Genomic DNA, 10510 nt, shown 5'->3' on the forward strand with positions numbered 1-10510 from the left:
CTTTGATGACGTCGCCCCAATCCAGCCTCCTTTCAGCTGATTGGGGCGGGACTCAAGCGCTCACTACTGCGCTGGTGCTGCTGAGCAGAGACAGGAAGCAGGAGGTGGGTGCTGCTGGGTTTCTTTTGGGATGCAGGGGGCATGCTTTCTGCAATGCAAGGAGTGGAGGAAGGGGTCTAGTTGCATGCAAGCCCCCCTTTCTTTAAAGGGGGTATCTTCCCTTCTTGCAGAAATAATAATGCAGTTTTCTGGACTCCACTGTAAAATGCTGTGCTGTACAAGCCTGGGATTGGTAGTTTTCTGAGGGCAAGGAAAAGGCGAAGGACCTTGGGAAACTATCAGTGACAGGTTGCATTAGAATTTAGTACTCCTCCCCCCAAGCCCCCTTTGAAGGTGCATCTCCACTGTAGAAATAAGGTGCGCAGTCTTTAGGCACCAGTACAAAAGGCTGGGCTGTACAAGCCTGGGATTTGTAGTTTTGTGAGGGCACTTGGAAAACCATCAGTGCCAGGTTGCACTCCAAGCCCACTTTAATGGTGCATCTACACGACAGAAATACAAGAATGCAGTCTTTGGGCACCACTACAAAATACTGTGCTGTACAAGCCTGGGATTTGGAGTTTTCTAAGGGCACAGAAAAGGCGAAGGACCTTGGGAAACTATCAGTGACAGGTTGCATTAGTACTCCTCCCTCCAAGCCTCATTTAAAGATGCATCTACATTATAGAAATACAGGAATGCAGTTTTGGGGCACCACTATACAATGCTGTGCTGTACAAGCCTAGGATTTGTAGTTTTGTGAGGGCACTTGGAAAACTATCAGTGCCAGGTTGCACTGCAAGCCCCCTTTAAAGGTGCATCTACAGTGTAGAAATACAGGAATGCAGTCTTTGGACACCACTAAAAGACGCAGTGCTGTCCACTTCCATTTTGCAGAATCTGTAGTTTTGTGAGGGCACCGAGAAGGCGAAGGACGTTGGCAAACTATCAGTCCCCGTGGTGCCTGGTTGCATCAGCGCTCCTCCTTCTAAGCCCCCTTTAAAGGTGTATCTGCACTGTAGAAATAATGAAGTTTTTGGACAATTTTTTTAAAAAAAAATCTTTTATTAATTTTAACACAGAAATTATAACAAATTATACAACAACAACAACAACAACACACACACACACCACACAAAAACCCATTCAATTGTGTCCCATACAACATGCAGCAATATACATTCCTTAAGTTTTTGGACACTGCTTTAAGAGCCACGGTTCCCTCCTACAGAATCCAGGGATCTATAGTTTTGTGAGGCACAGGCACAGAGAAGGCAAATAGACCTTGGAGAACTATCAATCCCCGTACTTCCAGATTGCATTAGTGCTCCTCCCTCTGAGCCCCCTTTAAAAGTGCATCTACACTGTAGAAATACTGCAGTTTTTGGACACCAGTTTTAACTGTCATGGCTCCATCCATCCATCCTACAGAATCTGGGATCTGCAGTTTTGTTAGGCACAGGCTTACGCTTTGGCGAAGAAGGCAAAAGAACTTGGAAAACTACCAATCCCAGGATTTACACTACAGTATTTAAAAGGGTGCTTACACACTTACAGTACTTACATTTGCCAAATATTGCATTATTTTGGAGGAGCTTCCCTTCTTTGGCTGAAAGGAGGAAAGTCTCTCCTCCTCCCTTACTTGCGGCTTTTAAAAGATCTTCTCTCTTCCTTAGTGACCTTTTGCCCACTCCATGGGTCTTGAAAACCTCCATCCCAGCCCCTTTAAAAGTGCATCTTTGTAGTTGTTGTTTATTGATTTATGGTAATTCTAAAGCGAACCTATCACAGGTTTTTTTGGCAGGTTTCTTCAGAGGGGTTTGCCCTTGCCATCCTCTCAGAGGCTGAGACAGTGTGACTTGCTCAGGGTCACCCAGTGGGTTTATATGGCCGGGAAGAGATTTGAACCTTGGTCTCCAGAGTCCTAGTCCAGCGCTCAAACCACTACACCATGCTGGCTACAATAAACATGCATCTACACTGTAGAAATGATGCTGATTGACACCACATCTTGAAAGAATTGATTTTCTTCCCATCTGCTTTCTTCACTCTCTAGCTCTCACCTCCATATATAGTAATGGCTGCTTATAAGAAAATAATATGGAAAGACAGGGGTCCAAAGAGTTGTCCAAGCCATTTGTATTCCCTATTACCGTGTACGGATGTGAGAGCTGGACAGTGAAGAATGCGGATAAGAAGAAAATCAGCTCATTTGAAATGTAGTAGAATTCAAAGATATAGCCGTGTTAGTCTGTCAAATCAGTATGTAGAGAGATCTTGTAGCACCTTTGAGACTAACTGAAAGAAAGAAATTGGCAGCATGAGCTTTCGTAGACGTCATTCTACTTCCTCAGATGCATCTGAGCTCATGAAAGCTCATGCTGCCAATTTCTTTCAGTTAGCCTCAAAGATCTCTCTATGTACTCATTTGAAATGTGCTGGAGAAGAGTGCTGAGGATACCAAGGGTGGCCAAAAAGACAAACAGATGTGTCCTAGAGCAGATCAAGCCTGAAATCTCTATGGAAGCCAAGATAATCAAGTTGAGGTGGCAAGACTCATTGGAAAAAGACAATAATGCTAGGAAAGATTGAAGGTAGTAGAAAGAGAGGAAGAGGAGATCATGGGCATGAATTTTCAGGACCTACTGTATATACTTATGTGTAAGTCTAGAAATTTAGGTCAAAAAACTAACCCAAAAAAGCTGAATTGACTAATCCATGGGTCAATGTAAGTACTGTATCTTACGTCTTATTTAAAAGAAGGAACCATCTCCTGGTGGAAAGTAAGAGTATAATATGTGAAGCACTGACCCCTTCTACTCTCTCATCCATCCAGTCTTAAGAGTTATGTCTGCTAAAATTTTGTAAGTTCTTTGACATTGTTTTGCTTTGCTTTATCATTTAGGAAAGCGGCCCCCAAACTGTGCCCTTTAAAAGATTTTGAACATTAGCTCCCAGAAGCGTCAGCCATGTTGACCAATAGTCTGAGATTCTGGGAGCTGAAGTCCCAAATCCCTTAAAGGACACAGTTTGGGAATCACTGCTTTAGATCCTTTGCTGTGTGCCCCTAAATTTCACCTTCTACTTATCCACGAGTCATAGCAAAATCCATACTTTTGGCCCCCAAACTTGCCCTTGACTTATACATGAGGTTGACTTATATTTGAGTATATATGTTAAGCAGAGCAGTTGAGGACGGGAGATGTCTCATCCACAGGATGACCATGAGTTGGGTCAACTTGACAGTAACTTACAACAACAACAAAGAATGTGGGGAGATGAGAAGTGCTTGGTTTCCCACTTCAGGAGATGAAGGAAGAGGAGGAGGAAAGCAGCAACCATCCCAGCTCTGGGAAGAATTATTATTTTGGACAATAACTCTGCCAAATTTCCCGGGGAGCTGTGAGAATGCAGGGCGTTCTCATCAAACACAAAAGTAATTTTACTGAGCTTTGCATCTGCATTCACTTTGGGTTGGTGTCCTGTTGCACTTGCATGGAGTAAGGGCTGACTTCCGGTGAACTTGCATAATCTGATTGAACTGGGAATGAGCCAAGAATTAAAGAAGGAGTGTTTGAATCCCAAATTGTTGTTGATCAAGCGGCATATCTCTGGCTCTGAGCTCCCTTGAGAGGAAAGAGTGAGGGGGCTGGCCAAGGATTTCTAGGATGACTGGCTTTCCCGGGCAGCTGTGGGCTACACACACACACATACACACACACACTTTTGCATGTGAATCACATCACTTTCAGTGGGATTTAATACTAGCTGTGAAGCACTTTGGATTGTGAAATCTGCTTCACATACCCTGTGCGTGCGAAGGATTTGAGACAAACTGAATCTCAAAGCCAGTAGGTTTTTGTCTTGCAAAGAGAATTTAGTTTGAAGTCGAAAGTTTTCATAGTTTTTTGTGGGATTTTTGGGCTATGTGGCCATGTTCTAGAAGAAGTTGAATTCCGGACGTTTCACCAGCATCTGTGGCTGGCATTCGCGGAAGATGCCTGCCACAGATGCTGGCGAAACGTCAGGAATAAACTCTTCTAGAACATGGCCACATAGCTCGAAAAACCCACAAAAACTAAGAATTTAGTTTGTTTCCTGGACTGAATCTCCCAGTACCCACATGGCCAGAAGGAGAAGCCCACCTGAATAAAAGCCCTTTGGTACCAACTGAACTGAGCATAACAACCACAACAGCTTGAGCAAATGCAGGGCTAGGGCTAACATTGTCAATTTTTTGTTTCCCTGTATCAGAAGCCAGTGGTGCTTCGAAAACATACAACATTTATAATGAGCATTTTTGTTGTCCCAATAAAGGTATCACTGTCTTCTGAATTTTGGATGATGCTGTACTATGTAGAGGTAGTCAGTCTTATTGTCCTCATACAGTGGGACTTTGTTATCCACTGGGGTTTGGTTCCAGGATCCCCCGTGGATAACAAATTCGTGGAAATCCCATTACACATAATGTCAGAGCAAAATGGTGTCCCTTATATAAAATGGAAAATCAAGATTTGCTATTTGGAATTTATACTTTTTTTAATGCTTGATGCTCGAGTCCGTGGATAAAAAGAGGGCTGACTGTGCAGTATATGGGAATAAATAACGTTGGGGGAGGATGGCGACCCCACATTAGGTACAATACAGATGGGCAAAAGATGGATCTTTGGATGTTGTTGGACTTTAACTTCCAGCCGTCTTCCCCATTGGGCTATGCTGCTTAGAGCTGCTAGGAGTAGTCCTTCAACAACACCTATTGGGTTGTACTTAGCTCACTCTTGAGAAAAAGTGTGGTGGCTGCCCTGTGGCACATTTTTCTGTCCTGGAAAGATATCAAATTGTTATTTAACTTGCTGTTTTACTGCCAGGGACGAGGAGAGGTTGCTGTGGGAGTATCTGACTCACGTTTCACAATAACCTGGCTTTGAATACTGTGTACCTTGACCTGGATGAGTGGAGGACACCCTTTGTTGCTGTTCTTCAAGCAGCAAAATAAGTCTATTTAGTAGGTTCACGGTTGAAATAAAATTCAAACCAGTCTCATGGCTGTTTTGTGTTCATTCTTGTGGGATTGCCCTGCATTTGACTCCTGGGTTGAGCCTGCCTGCCTCTCCCACTCCCTTATCTCCTTCTACCAGCTGTTGATATAAACTCTCTCAAGGAGGCAGAGTATTGGTTCTCCAATACTTTTTCTGAATTGTATAATTTTAATGCTATTAAAATATGATATGATCAGATCAGGTATTGCTTTCGGGCAGGTAGGAGGAAGAGAAAGACACAGATTCCATGATGGGATTTTGTCAAAAGGGACTATGGCAGTATTCTGCAGAGGTTGTCAAAAGACAAGATTGGACTGACTGGTTCCCTTCCCCTTGCATTGTTTCTGTTCATGACCACAACGTTTATGTTTTGTCGTTGTGTGCCTTCAAATTGTTTCCGACTTATGGCGACCATAGGTGAACCTATCATGGGATTTTCTTGGCAAGATTTGTTCAGAGGAGGTTTGTCATGGCCTTCCTCTGAGGCTGCGAGAGTGTGACTTGCCCAAGATCATTCAGTGGGTTTCATGGCCGACCTGGGAGTTGGGCTCTGGTCTCCAGAGTCATTTATGTTTTATTTGTTTCATATTTCTTTCTGAAAGAAAGGAAAGGGGCTGCTTTATCCTATGTGAGTGAGTCTCTTCTCACCCTGTGGATTTCTATCACTGGCCATCCCTCTATGAACAGCATGCCAGCAGACCCCCTAGGATGGCCTGTCACTATCAATCCTTTTGGCAAAATCCAGGTGTCTTCTGTACTGCACTCAGCCTGTCATTGACCCATTGCCCAAAACCTCTTGGTAGTCCAACCTAGAATAGACCTATTGATTCAGAAGAATTCACATGAGTGTCGACTCACTATTCAACAGCTGATCCAATGGATCTGCTATGGTTGAGATTACCAATATGATTCAGGCCTAAATAAGTGTAGGAAGCGAGAGTGCAAACAGTTTTGTGGAGTCTCTTAAGGATGCCTTTTTGTTCTCAGTTCTTGTTCCTTTCTGTCCACTTCCAGGTCTCTTGCTGCCAAGATGGTAACCGAAGGCGAGCCAAGCAGCCTTATCAAAGTCATCCAGCTTTTTATCCTCTCTACAGCCTGGGGGATGCAGATATGGGTGACATTTATTGCCGGTACATTTGTTTATGTAGAGAGAAGGCTCACTCAGATTTCTAACCAATCCTAAACCCAAAGGGTATATTTAAGAAGGGTGATGGGATGCGGCAGGGCCAAAGACTTTCTGTGGGATATGTTGTGAGCCCTCCTTAGATCTCTTTCTCTAATACTTGAAGGGTCATTTAAACATTGTTTTTTTTCTAGCCCAGCTATGTGAAAAATTTCATTCATGCATTCTGGTTTTGTTGTGCACACTATTTTTTTTTAAATCAGAACCGCATTTCGGCACATATCTGCATGTTCTGTTGCTCAGATGTGTCAGCACTACAAATAAAGATAGAGTCAATGATGTGGATGTATTTGAAACATGTTCAAGGCATGTAGAGTTTTATCCTGGGTCTATTTGCATCAGTTATTCACACAGCTGACAATGCGAATCTTTTAGAAAACTCGGGGGGGGGGGGGGGACCTAAGATCAATTATCCTAGGTTAAGGGTGGGGATTGACAGTCCTCCCCCAAAACTTAATCAGATGCATTCGAAATTCATGTGAACAACATAGGTTCAACCCAGATTCTATCAGAATTATTTGCACTGCCTGACTAACACCTGAGAAAGCAACTTTTGGCCCTCCAGATGTTGTTGGACTGCAACTCTAGCACCCTGTACCTCTGGCTATACTGGCTGGGGCTGATAGAGGTTGCAGGTCAGCAACATCTGGAAAGTCCCTTGTTTCCCACTCCTGCTCTCATGCATTCAAGCCTATTTTCTTGTGCTGCTACTATATTTTATTTATTTATTTATTTCATTTTTTGCCAACTTTCTCCCAAAAAGGGACCCAAAGCGAATCACAAAGTACATGCCTAACTTAGGGAAATTAACTTTTTGGGCTACAGTTCCCAGACTTCTCCCAGGCAGTTGTTCAAGAGGCTTGTCTGCCAGTACCACAGAGTCTTGTATATAACCCATGGATCAGCAATCCTAGCTATCAAGATCTGGCCCAACCTCATGAAATCCTAATATCCTTGCATGGCATAAGTAACAGAACCTGGTCTGCCTATTATAACTGCACCTCTTCTCTCTCCTAGGATTTGTCCTTTTCCGAGGGGTGAGTCGGCATACCTTTGGCCTGGTACAAAGTAAACTGTTTCCTTTCTATTTCTACACCTTGCTTGGCTGCACTTTCATGAACCTTGCCATCTTTGCTACATACCACCCACGGGAGCTTCTGGATACCAGGGAGACTATCCAGGTATGTATCAATTGGTGATTGAAAATTTTGCTAGATTTTGGGATCAGGTGTAGGCAACCAGCATATGAACAAGAACTGCTTGTTTACATAATTAAGAAATGCACTACTTACCTATACCAAGGTTTCAGGGTAAAAATCATGGATTTTGATATGATCTGTGGATAAGTCAAGGATAAAACTTAGGGGGCTATAACAAAGGATGGAAAGGGGAAAACGCCATTTCTGCCTCTCCTTCTCTGGACCTCTCTGGACCTTCCCTGGGGCTGGAGGAGAGGCTTTAACATCTAACTGAGAAGAGAAAGAAGAGGAGCTAAAAGGGGTGTTTCTTTGATGGGCTGAAAAGGCTTTCAGATTGGATTGGGAAACTCTTTCTCACACACATGCCCACACACAAAAACTCCTGCCTTCACACTGAGGGAGAGTGGGGCCCTGACAAAGGCTGTGAAGCTTTTTCAGACAGTCATGTCTCCACATTTGCAACTTTGACTTTTGCAGATTTGATTATTTATGGAATTGATTAATATGTTCTCTGTAGGAATCTCTAGTCCTCCAGTGCAACTCTGTGGTCAATGTCCACCAGATGTCATACTGGAAGTCCTAGAGGTTCTTAGAGATAACACATTTGTAGACATTTGTAGGTCCTTTCAGAAGATGTTGACTACAAAGTTGAGCTGGAGAATCTAAAGATTCCTAAAGAGGTGTTCTCTCAAAGGGGGGGAGGGTGTTGTTTTTTTAATTTGTAGTTTTTCCACTTTCACGAGGGTCCTGGACCTCTAGCCTCAGAGAATGTGAAGGGCTCACTGTATTTGTGAAGTATTGTAAATCTGGTAGTATAAATGTATTCTGTTTGAGCAGGCTTTAAACCTTTAGTGGAGGGTATTCATGTTGCATTTGCTATTGTGTTCTGTTGTACACTGTCTGTTTTTACTCTTGTCCCTTCAAAAAAGATGGCGGTTTGTGAACCACCTTGGGTTCCACTCTGGGAGAAAGGTACTGTACATATAGATGGTGATGATGATACTATAATAATTCTATTTAGAACGAAATATGCCAAACTGTACTTAAATCCCAAATTGAGAAACACAGATCCATCTTCTAGTGAAAGCACTGTACAGTCCTTATCTTGTGTTCTAGAAATGATAGTGATTTCTTCTTGTCTCCTCTGTAGATTGTGCTCTTTTTTGCTTGCCTCGTCTTGACTGTGGCTAATGTTTCCTGGTTTTCCCAAGTCACCACCAAGACCATGTTCAAGATGCAAGAGATTGAAAGGGAGCACGGATTGGGGGCAGAAGTGGGGCTCTCAAGCCAGAAGGAGGCTTACCAGCTCCTGAAAGAAAAGGATGCTAAGTATCGGAGCCTGCGTCAGAAGTTCTTCAAGTTTCACGGCCTGTCCTCTCTCTGCAATCTGGCTTGTGTTGTCTGCACAGGTGTGAATTTGGCTTTTATAGCAATGCACCTGGACAGTCTGTAGGTGGAACTCTACCCCTCTGTTCCCATCTTTCCTTGTTCTTACTGAAGGATTTATTTTCTAAAAGTACAAAACTGAAAGCATCACTGACTGCAGCCCTTGTTCTGGTTGATGCTCCTTAATTTATCCGCTTTGAGAAACCTGCAGACAATGTGATTGAAATTAGTGGCTGGGGTAAGATTTAGCCATTTGTTTGTAAAACCAGCAGGGCAACTGGTGTTTTCTCCAGATAGATGGATCTCTCACCAATGAAATCTCTGTTCTTTCACCCAGCATCAAGTTTGCCTTGGGCTTGTACTGTTTTTGTAGCAGGCTGCTGGCAACACCCCAACAGCCAACTGGTATTTCCTCCAGCCAGGTAGATATCTCACTAGTGAAGTCCCTGTTCTTCTTCCCAGCACCAATTTATGTGAGGGATGAATCTAAAAGTTCAGAACAGAACAGTGGCTGTAAACATCTCCTTACAAGTATTATACTCTTGTACATGGCACTCAGTAGATGCTCTGGATGCCTTCAGAGGATTGTAGTGAAAGATGATGGACCACAGCCATCTATGGCTGCCACCTTCCCTCCAGATTCCATGAAACTATACCCAATAATTGGTTTGGGCTGTGCTAAGTTAGGTTAACATTTACTCCTGTTGCAAAAACAAAACTTACTGGCTTTTTTCTGGAAACCTTATGTTTTATGACACCCTACTGTTTGCCATAAGAGCTGGTGTGGCATAGTGGTTTGAGCATTGAACTATGCTTCTGGAGACCAGGGTTTGATTCTCTTTTCAGCCATGAAACCCACTGGGTGACCTTAGACAAGTTGCATGTTCTCAGCCTCAGGGTAAGACAATGACAAACGTCTGAACAAATCTTGCCAAGAAAACCCTAGGGTAAGTTCATCATAGGGTTGCCATAAGTCAGATATGACTTGAAGGCACATACCACCACTATTTGCCATATTAAATGAAAAGAACAGCCTGGTCATTGATTCCTTAAAACCTTTCAGAAGTAACCCTAATATGGAAGCAAGTCCCATTCAGCTCAGTGGAATTGCTAAGTATATACACATAGATTGTACTGCTTGTGGCTCCTTAGAGTTTCTGAATATCTTAGCATATATGGCTGTATACTTTTTAATACGTTGATTATTTTTAACCTATATAAACTGCAGTTTAAGCCCTAGTATCTTCTTGGCAAAACAGCTGGGAATGTGTCACTGTGTCATCACCTTTCTTTTTGCTGCTTATTGCAGGAGCTTTGGAGTCAAGGCCCTAATTTCCATTTTCTAGATTCAAAGTAAGAGTGACCTCTTGGCTCCATGCAGTGAAATGAAGGCAGAGGTGGGAAATCATACTCAAATTCTGATGCAGTACAAGATCCAGTCCATTAGTCAGTGCTCACTTCATTTGCTTCCCTCTTTGTTTAACTGCTAGATGGGAGAACGTGCTTTTGAAGTTGTCTGTCTTGTTCTTTGGTCTGTATACCGTATAAACCCTCTTGTTTACTGATGAGACTGGCCTGGGTGTGTTTGTTGTGCTCTTCCATCTTTTTCTTTCCTTTCTCTTTCTGTACAAAGCAATCGTCAATAAACAATTTTTTTCTGGAAA

General features: G+C 43.0%; 1 protein-coding gene across 2 annotated transcripts; it reads left to right on the forward strand.

Annotated features, from left to right (window-relative positions):
• Nucleotides 1-10510, forward strand: TMEM205 (transmembrane protein 205). Of its 2 annotated transcripts, none has more exons than XM_042454901.1 (4): nt 1-104; nt 6093-6208; nt 7279-7442; nt 8611-10510. In XM_042454901.1, the coding sequence occupies exons 2-4, from the start codon at nt 6109-6111 to the stop codon at nt 8911-8913; spliced, it is 567 nt and encodes a 188-aa protein (XP_042310835.1). In that variant the 5' UTR covers nt 1-104; nt 6093-6108; the 3' UTR covers nt 8914-10510. The 2 variants fall into 2 exon arrangements, with proteins under 2 accessions (XP_042310835.1, XP_042310832.1); XM_042454898.1 differs by lacking the exon at nt 1-104 and adding an exon at nt 3209-3475.

This window comes from Sceloporus undulatus, chromosome 2 (genome assembly GCF_019175285.1).
Source record: "Sceloporus undulatus isolate JIND9_A2432 ecotype Alabama chromosome 2, SceUnd_v1.1, whole genome shotgun sequence".
NCBI lineage: Eukaryota > Metazoa > Chordata > Lepidosauria > Squamata > Phrynosomatidae > Sceloporus > Sceloporus undulatus.

Bases quoted from the DNA above. Each gene is read 5' to 3' on its own strand.
- TMEM205 (XM_042454898.1), top strand. From the start codon at position 3,213: ATGTTAAGCAGAGCAGTTGAGGACGGGAGATGTCTCATCCACAGGATG. The intron at 3,476-6,092 runs GTAATTTTACTG...GTCCACTTCCAG, and splicing joins CGTTCTCATCAAACACAAAA to GTCTCTTGCTGCCAAGATGG. The intron at 6,209-7,278 runs GTACATTTGTTT...TCTCTCTCCTAG, and splicing joins ATGGGTGACATTTATTGCCG to GATTTGTCCTTTTCCGAGGG.